This window comes from Microplitis demolitor, chromosome 3, assembly GCF_026212275.2.
Source record: "Microplitis demolitor isolate Queensland-Clemson2020A chromosome 3, iyMicDemo2.1a, whole genome shotgun sequence".
In the NCBI taxonomy this organism is placed as follows: Eukaryota; Metazoa; Arthropoda; class Insecta; order Hymenoptera; family Braconidae; genus Microplitis; species Microplitis demolitor.
Window position 1 is genome coordinate 19,326,880 of NC_068547.1, and position 20,721 is coordinate 19,347,600.

Sequence of the window (20,721 nt, forward strand, 5' to 3'; positions counted from 1 at the left end):
ATCATTTGTATTTTTCCATGCCATCATTTTCCTTATCAACTAAAATCTCTTGAAATTATTTATCATCTCTAATCGAAATTCAAAAAATGGATTTTAAATTTAATACTGAGTTACTTATTAATTTTATTTTATTCCCGTAATCAATCGATCATTCGAAAACTTTTTCCACTAAATTTAAATTTAAAAATTAGTATTTTTTTATTTTAATTTCTAATTTAGAACTTTTTTAAAATAAATTACCAATCAATTTTTATATTTTCAATCGAGTATATATATATATGTATATTTTTTTTAAATTTACGTTTGTCATCAACTTTGTATTTCAAACACTAGATGTCTCTAGTATTTCTTGATAAAACAGATTCCATAGTTTGTTGACAAATGTACACAAAATAGTAAAACAATACATGTAATTATTTTTAAAAATTATTTATAAATTACTTTTCTTGATGAAATGTAATTACATTATATTAACTTTGTTTCTAGTTATAAAATTTAATATTTATGAAAACTAAGGTGATAACTTGGTAAGTATTAAGTTGTAACCTCAATTACAGTAGATTATTATAAAGAAAAGTAAATAATAATTGTAAGTAATTTTTTTAGAAGACCAAAATGACTGATACAAAGCCAGTAGATCCACCAGAATGGATCCACCCGGACCAAATAATGGAGATGCATCGTTTAAAGGTGAAGAAACGTGCTCTTCAGGCGCGGATGAACCGCAGTAAAGTTGATCACGACAAACCATCACTGAACATCTCTATTGAAAAGTCACCTTCTAAGTTAGACAGCCCACTGTCGCAGAAACGTAAAAATCCATTTCTTAAAAATGACAGCATTAAGCGATCTCGTGAAGAAGTGACACCAGAACTGGATGCCAGTTGCGATTCTGTTCTTTTTGAACTGATGAAACTGAAACCGCCGGAGAGTAAAAAAGTTTTTGTACCTAATGAGGATTCAAGTTCGAATTTATCTTTTTCCAGTGTCCTATCTAAACTGGAACTCCATGAAAGGGTTCCAGAACCTGAAATACCTAAAGGTGAACCCTATATCCCGATGGACTGGACTCTAAATACTAAAATGAGATTCATGTCACCGAAGCCATTCGCCTGGAATGGTAAATTAAAAACAAGTGAACAGGCATCTGGTACCACTGGGTTTGTCAGATGTTTGGATACTGGAGAGCAAGAAACTACATTAGATACTAGTCCTAATGCACGGTTAGCAAATCATTTGTAGTTTTTTTTTAAATATTTGCATATTTAAGGGCATTCTCAGACAGTATTACCCACTTTTAAAAAATATGATATAACATTCAATTGTCATAATTGTTTTCAAATACGAATGTGAATGTAGCAGACATTAGACAAATGTTAATAATTAATTTAAAAAAAAAAATGAAACTTTAATTAAAAAAAAGACAACGTAGCAGTAATTTTGCCGAGATATAGAATTTAAAAAAAATTATTTACTGTTGACATCAATTGGAAATTAAATAAATTTCAGTAAAATCATTATGCCAATTTTTAAGTTAGAATTTCCAAATTCTGTAGGCTAAAATTTATTTTCCAAATTTCGTTTAATCCCAATTGATATCAACTGCAAGTTATTTTTTTTTTTTAATTATATATCTCGGCAAAATTACTTCTACGTTGTCCTTTTTTCAACTAAAGTTTCAATTTTTTTTTAATTAATTAAATTTTGATATGCCAATGACAGGTGAAAGTAATTGAAAATCTTTAAAAAGTCGGCGGGGGGAGGAGGGGGAAACTGTCTGAGAATTGCCTTGATACACTTCAACACGAATCATACAAATCATTTGATCAATCAAATCATACAGACATTTTTCACTAAAAATCATATGAGTATTTGATGAGTAGTTATATAGACAATATATAATATTTATATATAAATAATAATGACTTAATCGTAGGTTTCATCAATGCTGTCTAGTATGGCAACATCCATCGCTGCCTTGGCTAGATCTGTATCCCCGATCGGCAGGAAAAGTGAGCGCCTCACTGGCCAGTAATTCAGCGGTATCGAATAATCAGTTTATAAAAGACGCACTTTTTTCTGAGTGGAGCGAAAGCTTTCGTTCGCTCTTTCATCTTCTGCGTGCAGGACAGTGCCCGTACTTTTACGTTTGCGCTAACACATTCACGGTTCTGTTTCGCGCTGCGGGAATATGTGGGATTTCGGAAGTGCACGCATTACTGACACCCACGACACGTGGATTTAGACAGTCACTTAAGCAGCAAGATATTGAGTATACGATGCCACTGCGTATGGGAGGCAAAAGACGCTCTGATGTAACTGATTCCGGGTGTGACACTTTTGACTCAACTACTTATAATCCGGAAGATGTTAATCCTGACTATAATACTGATGACAATGACGATGACGATGCTAAAGATAATCTGCTAGAGAGTTTAGGGATTGAAGACTCGGAAATAAAAAGAATAAATAAATTCCAAAAGAGAATTGTTATGGAAAAGGAGAGTGAAGTTGATACTTCAAAGCAGTCTCTTATTTTTGTAAAAGGCGTCGAGGCACAAGCGCTCTTTAATTTTTTAATTAATTGTAAATCTGCGATAGCTATCACTGGAGCATTGGCGGGAGTGCCTCCTACACTTCTGGCTCCTGTCGCCTTCCATGGCGCTACTCTCAAACCACTTAAGGTATTTTTTCTCAATAGTTTTCCTTTATATCAAATGGTACTGAAGTTAGCTGATAACTAATAATTTTTTGATTTTTTTTTAAACCGATAAATTGTAAAAAAAAAATATTTCAAAAAATTGCACCTTTAGATTTTTTAATTTTCTACATGTGCATATTTTTACTTTTTTTTTTCTAATAGATTTGTTGAAAAAACAAACCCAAAAATTGTTGATTGTCGATTTCAGGATCATTATTTTAATTATGTATTAATTCATTATTAATTATTAACTAATTTTTTTTTGTTTCGTAGGTCAGAGAAAGTATAGTCAGAATTGAAAATGATAAATTTCATTCATTAGAAATTAATGGACCAATATTACCGCACGTACTACCGTCACTTTGTTTCCTTATGAGATCTAGTCAACTTGAAAAATTTTCAGTGAGCTGCGCCCAATTAAGTTCTACTAAATCATTTACAGATGCCAAACACGGATCAGGTATTAAGTGATATTATTCTTCATTTAATAATAAATTTAAATTAAACAATTACGTCCATGTCCTGCTCCATTACAGATTTTATTGTGAAAATAATTTTCTAACAATGGAATTGCATGAATAATTTTAAATATAATAAAATAAATAATAATGATAATTTTTATATTTTTATTGCAGAATCTTCATCAGAAGACAAAGAAAACGAAAACAAACCACAAAGTGTATTTGGTAAAGAAAATTTAAGTGACTGTGGTTTGACTGGTGAATTATTGTCTCACTTCTGTAACTCAGATCGGGCGCGCATTAAAGTGGTTGAAAGTCTCAAGTACTCGAGTGAAGGATACACTTGGTCGTGATGTTACTAATAATTAATCGCATTTTTCTACACCTCATATGTAAAATATTTCATTTGAACATTTGAAAATACCGCGCGCACGTAACAATCGCGAACTACTCATCTCTTCACTCTACTGCGTAGGTACTACCATTTTCTACCCTAACTGCTGTAAGTTATCGATCGACTCGCCGACAAACGGTACGTTGTCTTGTACTTTAGGATGTAAAATTCATTCTCTATTTATTTAACGAACGATTCGAATGAGTCAGGAACTCAAAATTTTATTTTCAATACTAAGAGCAATGTCAGACAGTGCCCATACTTTTTAAAAAAATGCAATATGACTGTCAAATGTCATAACCGTAAAAAAATTTTATTAATTAATTAAAAAAAAAAAAATTAAATCCTTAATTGAAAAAAGAACAACGTAGTAGCGATTTTGCCAAGGTATAGAATTTTAAAAAAATGACTCAGTTGTTATCAATTGGGAGTTAAACGAAATTTGTTCAATGAATTTTAGCCTACAGCTTGAAAATTCGAATTTATAATTGACATGAAGATTTTACTGATATTTATTCGACAAATTTTGTTTAGCTCCAAATTGATGTCAACTGTAATTTTTTTTTAAATTTATATCTCAGCAAAATTACTTCTACGTTGTCCTTTTTTAAATTAATGCTTTAATATTTTTTAAATTAATTAATTAAACTTTGATATGCTTCTGATAATTAAAAGTCATTGAAAATTTTTAAAAAGTGGGGGGACACTGTCTGCAAATGGTCTTCAATTTCTTAAAAAAAAAAATCATCACATCAAAATTAAAATTTTCTTTTGTTGTAATTTATTTGTAACTCCTAGTATTTAATTATTGATACTTGATTAAAATGAAGAGTATAAAATTTAATTCTTTGTTTCTTTCAATTAGGTAATTAATTAATTGTATTTAAAATCAATATTAGTTATAAATTATTTCAATAGTCTAGTCATACAAAAGAACCCGCCGATCTTATGAAATAATTATACATACTCTATTATTCATTAATTTATTATGAAAAAATAACTGATTTTCTAAAATGTACGCAAATTTTTTCGTGAACAATTTAATAAATTTCTTTTAATCATCTTTTGTATATTATTTTATTTAAAAAACATATTGCAAAAATTTTCTTTCAAAATTACAATGCAAATGATTATTGTCATAAAAGTAGTCAGAGCCGTCGTATTATTTGAATAATTGAATTCAGCGCCGGTTAGTAAATAGAAAAAAAAAAAAAAATTCACTGACACAACGTCAGCGATGATGATATTGAATTTTCCGAAAGCTGAACCCGGGATATTATTGGTGGGGGACCATAGCGATGGACTATCCCTAAAAATAACGAATCGATAGTGCTCCCTGGCCCCGTATCGGCTGGTTAGTAATTTAAGGCTACCAACTGATAAGTTTAAAATGAAAAAACAATTATTTTATCATTAGTATTATAATAATAATACAGCCGAGTGAGCGATAAAATTATTACTCATTACTTTTAAACTTTTCCGTCTTATTTTTATTTTGCTGCATTTCTAATCCACACACTCAAGGCTACTTTTAATCATTACATTAAAAGACTAGCTGAGATAAATTTTCAGAGTGACAAATATAATTTTCTGGAAATTTGCCAATTTAAATTGCGCAATTCAAGTGCAGTCATACAGCGCACGTTTCAAGATGACGACGACGATAATTGTAATGAAATAAAAAATTTTAAAAAACGGCTTGTCTATTTCACATTAAATTAAAACTCTACACAATGCCAGTGTCTGACTATTTTGACGGGTTTCTCTTCTTTCATTTTATTTTTTAAATAAATAAATAACCTCTCAATTATAATTGGAGAGTTGAAATATTTTCCAAGTAATTACGACATAAATAATTGTAGTGCCCCTAAGATTATTAAAACTATGAAGACATCTGTATCTAATCGCATTATCTACACTAATTAGGAAGTAAAAAGGGATAAAAAATAAATAAAATATCAATAACACGTGTTGAGTGAGGGGGGTACAGAAATAAAATGGGAAGAATAAGTCATGTAAAATAGAACTAGTGTAAAAAAAAATTTAAGTGTGTATGGTATAAAGAAAGATCGATCGGAATGAGTGTCCGGGACCTACGCATAGCGAGACACTTGGAATATCAGCCCTCGGTTTTCGCTGACGACCAGGAGGAAACCCAGGGCGGTGGATTGCTGGGGGTTGTTTTAGCTCACTCACTTTTTCTCTCTCTGTTTGAATTTTTTCTCAACACTCTCTCTTCTTCTATCTCCCTTTTCGTGGTATAAATATATATCTGTGTAAAGTATTATATGGAGTAGAAGTGAAGGGAAACCCAGAGAAGAGAAACAGCGCGAGGGATACAACGACGTAGTGCGTTTGATACCATAGTACTCATATCCACTGCCTACTGTACTTCGTTGCAGAGAGTACCGAGTAGAGTCGGTTTGAACGTAGTGAAATAGGGCGACGAGGGCGACCGTCCGTCCCCGTCGTGAAGCTAAACGCGAAAAAGGGGAATACGACGGAGAATGAAAGACGACGAGGGAACAACGCTGGTATATTACTACCACGTGGAGGGAAAGAGTGAAGGAGAAAGAAAAGCTTGGGCTATATAACGATACGACGTCGACGACCGAAAGAGACTCCGCCAGGCACAAAATTTAACCGAGGGCCGAGGGAGCTGATACAAATATGCGTCAGCCTGCTCGCATTCGGCCTTCGATTTTTGTTCCCTCATTTTTTTATTCTCATTACAATTTTTATTTTTATTTTTTTTCACGTATTGCTTTAGTATCGTACAAATTTTTTTACTTCTTTTGGTATGTTATCGAGGAACATGAGCCAATTAGAGTAAAATTCAATTAAAGCTCTTTATCTTCCATGATATTGATTTACTACGTACTGTGCCTCCGACTCTAAGAGCAAAATTAATGTAATGATCTATCTCCTACACATTGTACATATAAACTCATATTTATTACAATGTATTTTTTTATTTCGCTCCCAAAGACGGTTACTGTCGTAATTTTTTAATCTGAAATAGTAAATTCTTTTATAGATTGCTGAGCTTCCTCATTGATTTTTTGAATAATTAATTACATCCTTACTCTGTTCTCAAAAATAATTTAATTATCTGAACAATACTCTCAAGTTTTTTAATTCAAAAAAGATGTCCTTAAGAGGTCACCAGAAAACTGAACCTCAAGGATCTGATAAAAAAATAACAGAACATATTCCAAAATATTCATTTAATAGATTAATTCTCTTAATTGAAACAATAATATCAAATATTGTGTATGATGAAATGAAATAAATAAGAGCCGGAAGTTATGACGTAGTCCAGCCGTCCCCCACATATAGTCCTATGGTAAATCCTACAATGCTCATGTAACCAATACCTAAAGCACACAACAACAACATTACAAAAGTAACATACATATATATAATATAAGAAGCACACGAAGCTTTAGCTTGCAGGGTTCAAAAAGTGAGCCGCAGCATAGTTCGAGCTCGAGTATATAGAAGCAGCTAGCAGCAGCAGGCGAGGCCGCCACGAGGAGACGTGGAGGGATACCGCCCCCCCGTGGGGCTCGGCTCGCTGCCTCTCCCTCGGCCCCCGACAGTCCCTAGTCGTCGTCCCCCTGCACTGATATCAGTCGCGACTCGGCGAGGGAGCACTACGTTGCGTGTGTGCCCCTCGTGTTTCAAACACAAACGTCTGGACAACTCAGATAGCTACATATTAACACCGTGCTGGTGCTTCACGTGCCCTGAAGACTTTTGCCATTCACTCGCGAGTATTCCGCGGACTAGTACTCCATACTCGATACTCAATTCCCAATTCGTTATTTGTGTACCCTCGCCTATTAACTTCATCGTCGGTGAGTTTAATTATTTCTCATTAATTTTTAGTCACTCCGAAATTAAATTTCACAACACAAAGATTAATTTAATTTTCGTTTCACAGAATCCGTCAAGAGGAACAAAAAGTCGTTTAAAAATATAAATTTAGAGAAGAAATCTCTCAACTACACTGACATCATAAGGGTCTAGGGTCTTCAGCGGACCAGTGTGTGTATGTGCGTGTGAAAAATAATTTAAAAGTGAAGAGTGACGACATACATTAGGAATTTAAATACAGGTAAGGATTAATAATACATTCTCAGAAAGTTTTTATGAACATTATATATATTGTTGTATATTATTGGTGTTGCGGCATCGGTATAATATAGATGAGAGTAGCTGGGGATGTCGTATCGCGAGAGCGTGTGCCAACCGCGGTATTAATAGACGGCTTAGCTGTCCTCTTGTGCGCACTACTCGGTCTAAAACCCAAGGATGGGAGCACTAAGTTGATTTAGTTTGCTTTGCTTAAATCATTTCTTGTATATATATATATATATATATATATATATATATATATATGTGTGTGTTGTAAATATATATGTAGATATCTATGTATAGATTGAGAAAGCGCGTCAATTAAAAATGATTAAACCTTGGATTTATACTCGCGTATGCGTTGTGTCGAGCTACAGTCTACACTAAACAGACTGTATGTATACGAGTAACCCATAACACCGTAGTTTGGATTCACGGCTAATGTCAATAAACAAAACTCGTCTTTGCATGCATACTGCTTATATTAGTAATATAATACGACGTATTAATGCGATGGTTGAGATAAAATGTAAAAAAAAAAAAAAATAAAGTTATCATGACAGCGTTAATTTAATTGAGTAGATATGAAGTAATAGTTCCATGAATTTACGATAACTTACTGATGAATATAAACACCCTACCGACTAACTTCATTTATAATTTTTTAAAATTATTTCAGTCTGCCGGACGAGTCAGATCAGTTTTAAAGTTGTGTACTGAATGTACATACATCACTGCAACTAATTATAGACGCCAGGATACCTAATCTAACTATTATATAATTATAAAGCTTCGTGTAATGAACTGATACTGGCGTACACACGAACTATTATTATTATTATGATTAGAAACTAACACTAACTCTGACACTTAAAGCCTCGTCGTCACTGTCATCGTAATAATTCTAATTGCTATTCTCGTGTATTTGTTATCGACCTGTTTCTTTTCTCTTTACTTCATTTTTTTAGTTTTCATTTCATCCTTGGACTCATTACATGGCTGTAAGACTCCACCCAGTCTTTGCAGTAAATCTCATCATTTAGACTACTACTTTGTTTGTTTAGTTTTTTCCTCTTTTGAATAGAACAGATAGCATAATTGATGTAACTATAGGATAGGGCATTTCTATTATGAGGAGCAGGCTGCTAAATGTAAGACGAAGATGAAGCGGAAGAAGAAGAAGAAGGCCGAAAAAATATAGGGCGCAGTGAAAAGTCTAGAGGATAGACGAAAGTCGTGGCTGAGTAAGAGGGCAACAACAAAATTATGGATCGGCTGGTGGATAGATTCGTTTGCGCATGATCGTATGGTAGTTGTCCTACGTAAACCCTCCTGGGTGGCTGCTGGGAAGCTAAAGCTCAAGGTGGAGGTATGGTGGTAGATATTATAAATGTGGATGTGGATGTGGATGTGGTGGCTCTACCACGTATATGATTCCCCTTACAACTTCTATATGTACCTTCACCCGCATCCCTGGGCCATGTCCTCTACACCGCCCACTTGCCCACCTACGACCCCACGAGTTAAGTTTACAAACAGAAACTGTACTATACAGCACACCGAAACTCGAGCGTATAATGTTCTTCTTTATTAAATATTTTCGCACATTTACACGAGTTTGTAAGCGTGTCTAGAGCTATACAATTATAAACCCATACATAAGATGTTTTCACCACTAATAGCTACAATATAATTCAGTTTCATTAATCAACAGACGTAAGCAAGTCAATTAATTAATTTATATAACTGTTTCTTAATAGATTGCAAGGAAGGAAGGCAGAAAAAAATAATAAAATGGGAGAAAAAACATTTAATTTAACATGGAACAATCATTTAGCCAACCTCTCGGGGCTCTTCGAAGGCCTCTACAAGAGTGGATCCTTGACAGACACTACTCTAGCTTGTCAAGGTGGAATGCTACGTGCTCATAAGCTTGTTTTGGCAGCATGTAGTCCTTACTTCGAGAGAGTATTCAAGGAACACTATGGCGAGCAACCTATTCTCATACTCAAAGGTAATTAGTACTTGGCTCTTAGTAATTGGCTACCAGCTATTGAATTACTTATACTACTGACGTACTGTCATAACACTCAGACTTTAACTATCCGCCAATTGATAAATAATTAATTGATATTCTTGTAGGTGTCCCAGTTGAGGAAATGGAATGTCTACTCGATTTCATGTATCGCGGCTCCATAAACGTCGCCGAGGACCATCTTCCCTCGCTTATTAAAACCGCAACAGACTTGGAGATCCGTGGATTGTCTGGTGACAGAAGTGAAAGTAATAGTACGAATTCACGTGTCGAAACACGTTTGCAGCCTAGTCATGATACTCGACATCGCTCGTCGATGGACTACAGAAAATCTCAAGCCGAATTCTTGTCAAATCAGAATTGCGATAACGCCGCGGGGGAAATTAAAACCGAGGATATCGAAGTTGAAGACGATCCTATGGTTATGGAAGGACTCGACGATAGCTACGAGTCTATGCCAATGTCTAAGGGACAAATTGTAAGGACAGATATTTCATTTAAATTAATAAATGAAATTTTATTCATTTTCTATTAAATAAATTTATTTATAGAGACATGTACCGCCGCCAATGTACAAACGTCACAATACCCGTTACGATGGACAGAAACGTGTACCAGTTGGTCGTACAATTAGAGACAATGAGTTGTCACGACGTCAGTTGGACGTGTCACCAAGACATCCAACTAATGAAGAAACTTTTGACAATGGGTCTGAGAGTAATAAACTAGATCATAGTTTTAGTGGCAATGGAGATCCAACAGTACCGGCTATTCAAATGGATGATTCAACTGATCAATCACGAGTAAGTTATACTTTTACTTATTTATTAATACTTTGGATTGATTTAAAGACATGAAATATTTTTTATTTTAGAATTTAATGGGCAGTGAATCGTTAGGAGAGTCTCAAAGGAACCTAATTCAAGTGAAAAGTAATTTAGAAGGTGATAAAAAGTCAACTGGCAATACCAAAGACCGTAAAACAATTTTACAACGTAGTAAAGCGCAGTATAAACCATTCCCATGTGATCTCTGTACTTTGGCATTTACCCGAGCATCTCACCTGGCGAGGCATCGACGAGTCCACACGGGCGAAAGACCATTTGCCTGCAGTATTTGCCCGCGAATGTTTGCTCGTCAAGATAAACTGAAGCAGCACTTGGACTCACATCTTCAGTGGCCTCGACGAAAAGCTCTTCTGCCTGTACTGGGTGATCCTCAGCATCAGCAGCAGCAGAGCATTAACAGTATGGCTGGAAGAGGAAAACGCGGACGACCGAGAAAGGTGAACACGATTGCCAGACCGCCGATTATTCTTGAACAGCCAGCAGGACGTGACGACTTTTAAGCCCGCTGGCGACGTCAGATCGTGACTGCGACTGGTAACAATCGCGAGATTAATTAATACTGCATTTAATAATATTAAATCATTTTTTTTATCCTGGACTTTTTTAGGTACCGATTGAGCAGTCGGCAATGGACGAAATACTTAAGTTTGGTGAGTTCAGTTCTATGCTCAATAAAACCCAACTCACGAGCACCACAATCACCAAAGCAGACCAACAAACTCGACAAGAAGACTTTAAAATTGATAATCTTACAGAAGAAATCGATTCTACGGTTGGCAAAGCTGATTGCTACGAAACACGTGCTGATGATAAATAATTACCAGCTATTTATTTAATTAATTAATTAATTCCTTCCACTGTAATGTAATTATAGTTATCTATATTACTTGATTACATTCGTGAGCATTTGTTTTTCGTTAATGATTAATATGATTATTAAATTAAAAAGATTAATTATTAAAATTTATAATAATAATAATTAATCAGTGAATCATCTCTTGATGATTTATATTAATGTACCTGAAAATAGTTACAGGAACCACGTAAAAAAAAAATATTGATCGGAATTGAGATAACAGACTTAACGGAAAATTAACAATGCAAAAATGATGATTATTTAAAATAAATAAAATATTTGAAGCGAAAATGAAATTATAGAGATCAATTAGATAATTTATTGCAATGGAGATCCAAAAATACGTTAGAATAAAAATAATAGTTTCAAATATTTTGTCTAAATAAATACATATTATCATGTATGTTAAGTACAAATATAATATGTATAACTACTATGAAATCTATTGTAGCCAGAATGAGTTTCACTGAGCATAAATAATATATTAAGAGAGTGTGAGAGTGATTATATATAGCGAATGATTTTGTTTTTACATTTACATATTAACAAAAGATAAAATTGTTGTAACTCATATAAATTCACGTACTTTTTTGTTTACTATTGCTTTTTTCTTTTAAAATTGCGTACGATATTCGACTTACGGATTTAATTATTTTATTGTACGCGACGCATTGCGATTATCTGTTGCTGTTAAACTATTTTTGTTAGTTTGTTATTACGTTATTTACACTTATGTTTGGTGGTTATTTTTTTCAGCCGACAAAACGTGCAATTTAAACTACTATTGATAATGGTTCTATTACTTTACGTTAACTAATAAATAGACTATTAATTTTTATTATATTATCATAAATAATTACTAATTATTAATGATGATTTATGTGCAATTATAAATCATTGGCCTTTGCCAAATAAAAAAATTAAAAAATTATTTCATATCGATACTATAAACTGTGTAGCAATGTGGAAATAAATATAAATCCATATTAATATAAATCTATTATTATTTCTTTGTTGTTCAGCTAATTTTTTTTCAGGCTAATTTTTTAGCAATCGCTGGAACTGAGTGTTCATTATTTTTGTAAATACGAATTATTCAACTGAATTTAAGTGTAACTACATGTTCATTAATGAGAGCAGCAAACACTAATTAAGTTCTTTTTTAAATAAATACAAGATTCTTTCGAAATTTCGATGTACATATTTTTGAATCATTTTTTTCTATCAATTCTTGATTTTATTTCAAAAACTTGGAAATTTTTAGAGCTTTACTGTTTGGATTTTAAATCGTCTGTTGATTACGTGCGTAAAAAAAAATTTCGCAAACTTAAATTTTAATTTTTGTTCTAACGGGCCGAAATTTCTAAGTCTGGATTTTACATAGAATTTCTATAAAATGATTGAAGGCCTCGGGGATATCAGGCGAGTCTTCTGAATCAACGGTAGCATATAGAAGTAAAGGAAAAAAGACATCCATCCAGAAATAGTCGGAATAGCTTGCTAGATCTTCAAAACATAGAGATCTGATGAAACCTCGATTTTCGAAAATTGGACCAAGACAAATAACTTTTCTTTTTTCAAAAATTTTTAATTTTTACAGCGGGAGGTTAAAAAAAATAAAAACATGCACATGTAGAACATTTAAAAATTTACTGGTGCAATTTTTAAAAATATTCTTTTTAATTATTTATCGTTTTGAAAAATAATTCAAAAATTATTTGACGCCAACTAACTTCAGTGTCATTGAATTTCAAGAATAGTAAAAATAAACAAAAGATTATAGAGTAGAAATTTTAATAAATAGTCAAATTCAAATTATTTTTAGTATTGACTGTAGATTGCTAGTTCAAATTAATTATTAAAGAGAAAGAGAATACAAAACTTACGTAAAATTTATATCGAAAATCAGCAGGCCACCGGAAATTCAAACTTCACTACTAGAGTCACGTTACGATAAAAAAAAAAGTTATGAGCCTTGAAATTTAATTTAAAATTTTTCAATATCTTCGTCTAAAAACCACGAAATTAAAATAATATTTAAAGCCTAAATTATTAATCCCGTCGTTTGTTATGCAAATATCTAGCTAAACATCAATAAATATTTAACAATTTATTTAAAAAAAAAAAGTATCTCAGATGTCGCTCCAGTTCATACAAAATACGTCAAATTATTTCGATACAACAAAACTTATTATTCATATTAACTAAAAATATAACCGCAGTAAATAAACTTGCACTCGTATATAAATTTATCACCCAACATCTTCGCAATTCGAATTATTAATATCCACAAAAAATCGCAAATTAAAAAACATTTTGATTGCGTCACCAGCAGTCACATGAAAATCGCGCCTTAAGCCGCGGACATCCATCAGCGCTTTTATCTCTAAATTAAAATTTATCTCGATTCAAATCCTTATCAGATAACTTCTGAGTCAAAAAAAATTCAGCATTTTATAAAAAATTACTAAAGTTCAATAAAAACTTATCGGTAGTAAAAAATTCACTAAAACAAATTCTAAAATATTCAAATTTCCCAGACTCATGGAAATGCCGCGCGCCTAAATTCGAAACTCTGATTGGTCGGGGCAGAACTGACGTCCATGTTTACATCACTAGGCCATTAGGAAGTTTCGAGAAACGCTGTGTTCTGTCTCGTACAATCCCGAGGCTTAGTAATAATCTTCAAGTGTACGTCGTAACACATATTACTCTCCATTTTTTTCTATTTTATTCTCAAGCTCGTGCGAGCTAAAATTATTTAAATCTTATTGTCATAATCAGCTTCTGTAATTGTCTTCATTTCAACTAGGTAAGCATACATTCATCCATTATGATTTAGTGGCGTTAAAAAAAATAAAAAAAAAACTTTTGACAATTTAATTTTTTTTTAGCCGTCAAAAAGTAGAATTTATTTAAAATCTTGCGATCAATAAGTCGATTTAATTTTTAATAACTTTACCAACTTATAATCTACATATTACCTATTATATATGTATATGAATATACCAGTAGCTAAATAATATATACATAATTAAATATATATGTTCATATATATGTATATATTGTCCATGAACTGTTATTTCGTAACCTTATTGCAAATAATACCTAGGAAATCCATCTCGAAGGTTGCCAGGCCATTTTAATTCATTTGAAATATATATCTATATATATGTGTATTGAAAAAGACTATTTGTAAATGATAAAATAAATCATTCGTTCATGGAAACTCATCAAAACCTTTTGTACTGATTGCTAATCTTTGTTACCTGCACAGTACTGACCAGCATTCTAGCAATTTCTAGACTCGGTAAACTCTAACGTAATTAGTAAATGTTATTGAATTTATTTAAACAGTTTCCGTTAGTTAATTTTGTCATTTTCCGTAAGTAAAAGCTATAAGTAATATCATTCATCGTTTTTTTAAATTACAAGCATGCTCAGTTTATTAAGAAATAATTAATTGACAAGAAGTTGCCTTGTCACGTGGACATGAAATGACTTAGTTTTTTTTTTTAAATATTTAAAAAGTTCATTTTTAAATTATTTATCGAATTTCTTTGGCGACTACTTTGTGTAGAGATAAATTACGGTATTAATGGGGGAGAGTTGGTTATTTTATTGGAGTGGTGGATAATGGAAGTGAAAAATCGACGCAAGTTCCGACGCTACGACCGCCATTTTTGCTTTTATAATATAACCATTTTGCTCATAGTACCTTTGTTCACTATTTTTTAAAAATTATACTACTTTATTCAAATTCAATTCAAATAATTCAATGGCTTTATCGTTCATTTTTCCCGGGATAATTATTTATTAATTAGAATCATGCGAGAAAATAAATTTTAAAAATACTTGCTTTGATTTTTATGTAAAAATTTTTTTTTATAATTTATTCTTTTATCTAATAGATAATAAGACTCAATGGATACTATTATTATCGATTTATTCGCTACCGTGTTTTAAAAATTTATTTATTTATATTTTCAGAGTTATTTATCTGAGCGATTGATTTTAACGTGGACCAGTGAACACGTGAAACAAGATGGTGAAGGAGACGACTTTCTATGATGTCCTAGGCGTTAAGCCTGGATGTTCACAAGATGATCTCAAAAAAGCTTACAGAAAACTTGCTCTCAAATACCATCCTGATAAAAATCCCAATGAAGGAGAGAGGGTAATTTTTTAATCAATAATTATTTTGTAAATTAATCTTCAAGTAACTGAATTATAATTTTTTAAAAATTAATTTACAGTTCAAACAAATATCACAAGCCTACGAGGTATTATCTGATCCGGAGAAGAAACGTATTTATGACACTGGCGGTGAGCAAGCATTGAAAGAGGGAGGAATGGGCAGCCACTTCACATCCCCCATGGATCTCTTTGACGTATTTTTTGGCAGCAGCTCAAGACGTAGGGCAAGAAAGGGTCAGGATGTTGTGCACCAATTGTCTGTTACACTCGAAGAATTATACAAAGGAACCACGAGAAAACTTGCTTTACAGAAGAACGTTATCTGTGAAAAATGTGAAGGTAAAGTATTTGGCAATTCTCGTTCTAACACTGATACATATTTATTTATTTAATAGAATGGAAATTTATTTATAGGATATGGAGGTAAAAAAGGATCGGCAGAACAGTGTACTATCTGTCATGGTTCTGGTATGGTAATGCAGATTCAACAGCTAGCGCCAGGTATTGTTCAGCAAATCCAATCAAAGTGTTCAAGTTGTAAAGGCCAGGGTGAACGTATCAATCAGCGAGATCGATGCAAGCACTGTGGTGGCAAGAAAACAATTCGCGACAGAAAGATCTTGGAAGTTCACGTTGATAAAGGTATGGTTGATGGTCAGAAGATTGTTTTCAACGGTGAAGGTGATCAAGAACCCGGTTTAGAACCTGGTGATATTATTATTCTACTTGATGAGAAAGAACATCCGGTATACAAGTAAGTTTTCAATGATTATTATAATTATTTAAATGTCTTCTTCTATCAGAACTTTGGATTAATATATAATTAATTATTTTCGAACAGGCGAGCTGGAAATAATTTAATTCTACCGATGACTTTAACTCTAACGGAGTCATTATGTGGATTTCAAAAAATAATTCGTACGCTTGACGACCGAGATCTTTTGATAACTTCATTACCTGGACAAATTATAAAACACGGCGATCTTAAATGCATACCAGAGGAAGGTATGCCGTTGTACCGAGATCCGTTTACAAAAGGAAAATTGACGATTCACTTCACTGTCGATTATCCGAAATCAATTGATCCGGCCATTGTTCCACAATTAGAAAGTCTGTTACCACCACGTGAACAGACAATGATTCCCGATGACGCCGAAGAAGTTATTTTGGAAGACTTTGATCCTATGTTAGATGCACAACAGCAACGCGAACGAGGTGGTGAAGCATATGACGAAGATAAGGGTTCATCTCGTGTACAATGTGCTACACATTAATTAATAAATAAATAAATTTATTAATTTATAAATTCATAATTGTGAAGATAACAGGACAAAAAATAATCAGAACCACTACAATTATTTTATTTCTTAAAATATTAAAATACTGATAATAATTATAATAATAACGGTAATATTAATAACAAAATGATAAAATTTACGTCCCTGCTACTACATCATCAATATCATTGTGATCTTTTAGGCAGTAGCGTAAGAATCATTTTTAGGTTTTCATTAAATTAACGGCGTGATAAAAAATAAATCGCAATAATATTGAAAAACATATTTGAAATTTAAATAAAATAATAAAAGATGCGCCTTTGTCTACAATTGATGTTTTTTCTTTTATTTTTTTTTTTTTTTCATAATGGAAAGTGAGCGAATTGTACTTATGAATCAATGCGCTCTTTAAAATGATAATGAACATTAATAACAATTAATTAATTAAAATAATAACGTTAGTAAAAAACAATATTATTATAATTATAATAAAATGAAAGTGGTCGAACTAGCTAAATTATGTCCGTAAGTTGATTGACCCTAGCTCCATTGAAGCTCTTTTTTTAAAATTCCCGCTTCACATTAAAGGATTAATCGTAATTAATAAATTTATAAAAATGAAAACAATTATGAGGTTTTGATTTTTTACAAGAAATTATGGAAGTTTTATTTAATTATCAATTGCACGAATTAATTGAATATTTATTTATAATCATGAGTATCTAATAATTATTTAATTAGATTGATCTAATAGGAATGCTTATTGTGACCAAAAAAATTTATAAAATTAAATTAAAATTTAGATTTTCATACACGACACTTATTAACTCATTCCAAGGTCCGTTGGATTCCATTTAAATAAATTAATCTAGTTAATTAATAAAAATCATCTGCCTGAATGACGTTCCTTAAATAAATAATTAAAAATTAAGACGATTAAATGAAATAAAATTCTGTACAACTCTACAGTGGATATCTCATAATAAAAAAAGTCGTAATAAAGCGATAAAATGTCTTTTAGTTAATAAATATACAATTGAGACATTACTGAGTTGATGTCAATTTAAACGGTTCGCCAGACCCCAAATTTATTAAATAAAATTAAATTAACTTTGTAATTATCTTTCACTCAAAAAAAAAAAAAAATTAATTTTATATTATTTCTTTTTTTACACACTAAGTATATTAATAGCCCATAAATATGTAACGATGCCTGCAATACGTATATTATAATGCTTTAAAATCGTAAAACATGACTCACGAATGTCCATCGAGCGCAATTACGTCAGGATAACCTTGATCCGTAAAATATTTATGATCTATTAAATTAAATCATGAATTACATTCTTTTTTTTTTTCTTTGTTTTTAATTATACATGACTAGCAATTAATTATTCATAATTCTATACATTCATAAAATTTATAAACCGCAAATTAGTTTAGTTGAATTTTAATTTTAATAGGTGAATTGCTATTGTTTATTATTTTAAGTTTCAAGTAAAGAAAACTGGTCAATGCAACTTGAATTTTTAATTACCAACTAATTTTTAAGTCCATTCTATCACTTCCTTCCTCCATTTATTTACTTCCAAGTAAACTCACAATGAGTGTGAATATAACAGACAGACAAATTTAAAATTATAAGTAAATATAGTAAATAATTAATAAAAAGAAATTTTAAAAAATGGGCATTTAAGAAATTTTATAATTAGTAAGTGCATTTTTTTAAAAATATGATTTTTTTAATTATTTATAATTTTAAATTTGTCTGCCGCCGCTATATTCACACTCAAACTCATGAGTGTGAATGTCGCAGGCAGATAAATTTAAAATTATTAATGAATATAGTAAATAATTAATATAATAAAATTTTACAAAAATGCGCATTTAAAAAATTTAAAAATCAGTAAGCGCATTTTTTTAAATATCATTTTTTTAATTATTTATAATTTTAAATTTGTCTGCAGTCTGCTGCATTCAAATTCAAACTAGCTTTCATTTGAAATTCAAATTTCCCGGTCAGTTACGCGCAGTCACCACGCGCTGCGCATGCGCCTGGTACTCAAATCTGAACAAAAAAAGAGCCGACAGGTAGCGTGACAACCGGGTTAAAATAGTCTTATGTTTTTACAATAGTTTATATTATTAAATAATAATGAGTTGAGTGGTGGTGAGTGTCGAATGAAGAACCAGTGGCAGCAGCAACAACACGAGCAATAGACCGGTCTGTGTGTGTTTAGTGTATAGAAGATGCCGCAAAGATCTCTGGGTATACAGAGGGAGCCATATTTTTCCAATATCAGTTACGCGAAAAGAGCGCACGTATAGCATTCGCGGGATGGGAATGGGATATTATTTTATCGGCTCTTGGCACTGCGATTGTCGGTAGAACGCGTGTAACAGCAGCGAGGCCCGCAGTGGCCTTGACGCGATTATAATAATATTAACCAAGGTGCCCCATGTATATTCAACACTAAATAACACTATTATCATTATTTTTAAATCGTTTTTTAAAAAATATCTGTGCTGTGTTTTAATACGTTAACGCATTGTGAATATTATTCTCATCTACCGGATTCAACTTCATATATTATACATACGTATGTATATATACATATACGAGTATACATATGAGCACATATATGTATATGTTTAGTAAAAAAAGTGTGTGTTCGTATAATATAATATAAAAAAAAAAATAAAATATTAAAAAGAGGATAACAAATAAAAAAGTTGTAGCGCTGTTGGCCCGCGCAGGTGTTGGTTTGTACGACAGTTAGTTGAAACTTGATAAAAATTTAAACCCGTAATAATTAACTGGAGAGATATATATATGTATATATATATATATATACATATATAATTATTTTGTTATAGGTGACGGCGACGAAGACTAAGACGACTGAGACTGAGACGACTCATTACTTATTCTAGTTTAATACTTGTGAGACAGGGTGCTACTGATATATATATTTATATATATATATACATACACACATATATATATATATATTTATATATATATGTAGAAATTCATGTGGAGATAGTAGATGTAGATGTAGATGTTGAGAAGTTGAGTGGAATAGAGATGGTTGTGTCGGTGGTAGTTGTGTGATATGCTAGTGTAGTGACGATGACACAGACGTCATAACACCACGACAATTTCTTCGTCTGTGAGTTTTTTTTTGTTTGTTAATTTATTTTTTTAAAAATTCATTATTATTAAAACGTTTATCTCGTGCGGTGATGTCTGTATTTATAAGAGAGTGTTTTAAGTTCGGAGTACCTCAGAGTAAAGTAAAGTAAAATAAAATATAAAATAATAATAGCCGTGATGAGTGGAACGTGTGTGTTACTCGGATTCATTAATAACATACCGGTAGTATGTCGCTGTTGCGTCCTTGAGTGAGGAGGCATCGATCCGTTTTAATAAAACGTCGTGTGCGACCAGTTGTTTTTTATTATTTCATTTTGTGAATTTTATAAAATTTATTTTAATATTATTTGAGGGAAATTTTATCAAGTGCTTGAGTTTAAATTGAAGAGCAATACGATTGTTAGTTTTATTTAACGTGTTTAAGGTGACAGTACTTGTACTGTGTGGTGTTGAACACAGTAATAATAAATATATGAATAAATAAATAAATAAGTGCAATAACATACTCAAGGATTAAAACACTCGCGTGTGTGATGTCAACGGGATTCGCTGAACACGACTCAGTTCGTACATATGCATCCAATGCACGGTACAAGCTGTTACGCCATAGGTAATTAAATTATATACTTTTTTATATCTAGATAACGGCAATGAT

At 31.9% G+C, this 20,721-nt stretch overlaps 4 protein-coding genes across 13 annotated transcripts in view; all 4 read left to right on the forward strand.

Moving 5' to 3' along the window:
• The first annotated feature begins 352 nt into the window (after positions 1–352).
• On the forward strand, positions 353–4,487 carry LOC103574567 (protein downstream neighbor of son homolog). Of its 2 annotated transcripts, XM_053737458.1 has the most exons (6): positions 353–409; positions 487–527; positions 607–1,223; positions 1,937–2,684; positions 2,975–3,161; positions 3,337–4,487. In XM_053737458.1, the coding sequence occupies exons 3-6, from the start codon at positions 616–618 to the stop codon at positions 3,513–3,515; spliced, it is 1,722 nt and encodes a 573-aa protein (XP_053593433.1). In that variant the 5' UTR covers positions 353–409; positions 487–527; positions 607–615; the 3' UTR covers positions 3,516–4,487. The 2 variants fall into 2 exon arrangements, with proteins under 2 accessions (XP_053593433.1, XP_008552266.1); XM_008554044.2 differs by having other exon boundaries at positions 370–527.
• Positions 4,488–7,180: 2,693 nt separating this feature from the next.
• Positions 7,181–12,399, forward strand: LOC103574566 (protein tramtrack, beta isoform). 2 transcript variants are annotated; one of them, XM_008554042.3, is made up of 7 exons: positions 7,181–7,416; positions 7,503–7,676; positions 9,457–9,710; positions 9,839–10,209; positions 10,283–10,534; positions 10,606–11,016; positions 11,187–12,399. In XM_008554042.3, exons 3-7 carry the CDS (start codon positions 9,491–9,493, stop codon positions 11,394–11,396), a joined length of 1,464 nt encoding a protein of 487 aa, XP_008552264.1. In that variant the 5' UTR covers positions 7,181–7,416; positions 7,503–7,676; positions 9,457–9,490; the 3' UTR covers positions 11,397–12,399. The 2 variants fall into 2 exon arrangements, with proteins under 2 accessions (XP_008552264.1, XP_008552265.1); XM_008554043.2 differs by having other exon boundaries at positions 10,606–11,113; positions 11,187–11,277.
• Positions 12,400–14,049: 1,650 nt separating this feature from the next.
• On the forward strand, positions 14,050–18,430 carry LOC103574565 (dnaJ homolog subfamily A member 1). 4 transcript variants are annotated; one of them, XM_008554039.2, is made up of 5 exons: positions 14,050–14,247; positions 15,426–15,612; positions 15,692–15,971; positions 16,047–16,386; positions 16,474–18,430. In XM_008554039.2, exons 2-5 carry the CDS (start codon positions 15,481–15,483, stop codon positions 16,904–16,906), a joined length of 1,185 nt encoding a protein of 394 aa, XP_008552261.1. In that variant the 5' UTR covers positions 14,050–14,247; positions 15,426–15,480; the 3' UTR covers positions 16,907–18,430. The 4 variants fall into 4 exon arrangements, with proteins under 4 accessions (XP_008552261.1, XP_008552262.1, XP_008552263.1 ...); XM_008554040.2 differs by lacking the exon at positions 14,050–14,247 and adding an exon at positions 14,662–14,820; XM_008554041.3 differs by lacking the exon at positions 14,050–14,247 and adding an exon at positions 14,884–15,027.
• Positions 18,431–19,101: 671 nt separating this feature from the next.
• The window catches only part of LOC103574564 (homeobox protein 5), a 163,667-nt gene continuing 162,047 nt past the window's right edge, over positions 19,102–20,721 (forward strand). For 3 of the 5 annotated variants that reach the window (XM_008554036.2, XM_053737858.1, XM_053737855.1), the window contains exon 1: positions 19,102–20,676. The gene's annotated coding sequence lies outside the window, so the exon portion shown is untranslated. The remainder of the gene's footprint in view (positions 20,677–20,721) is intronic. The other 2 variants (XM_053737856.1, XM_053737857.1) reach the window with 2 other exon arrangements.

Coding starts and splice junctions, on each gene's coding strand:
- LOC103574567 (XM_053737458.1), top strand. CDS start 616: ATGACTGATACAAAGCCAGTAGATCCACCAGAATGGATCCACCCGGAC. Junction 2,685..2,974: donor CTACTCTCAAACCACTTAAG/GTATTTTTTCTC, acceptor TTTGTTTCGTAG/GTCAGAGAAAGTATAGTCAG. Junction 3,162..3,336: donor AGATGCCAAACACGGATCAG/GTATTAAGTGAT, acceptor TTTTTATTGCAG/AATCTTCATCAGAAGACAAA.
- LOC103574566 (XM_008554042.3), top strand. CDS start 9,491: ATGGGAGAAAAAACATTTAATTTAACATGGAACAATCATTTAGCCAAC. Junction 9,711..9,838: donor ACCTATTCTCATACTCAAAG/GTAATTAGTACT, acceptor ATATTCTTGTAG/GTGTCCCAGTTGAGGAAATG. Junction 10,535..10,605: donor ATTCAACTGATCAATCACGA/GTAAGTTATACT, acceptor TTTTTATTTTAG/AATTTAATGGGCAGTGAATC.
- LOC103574565 (XM_008554039.2), top strand. CDS start 15,481: ATGGTGAAGGAGACGACTTTCTATGATGTCCTAGGCGTTAAGCCTGGA. Junction 15,972..16,046: donor TATCTGTGAAAAATGTGAAG/GTAAAGTATTTG, acceptor ATTTATTTATAG/GATATGGAGGTAAAAAAGGA. Junction 16,387..16,473: donor AAAGAACATCCGGTATACAA/GTAAGTTTTCAA, acceptor ATTTTCGAACAG/GCGAGCTGGAAATAATTTAA.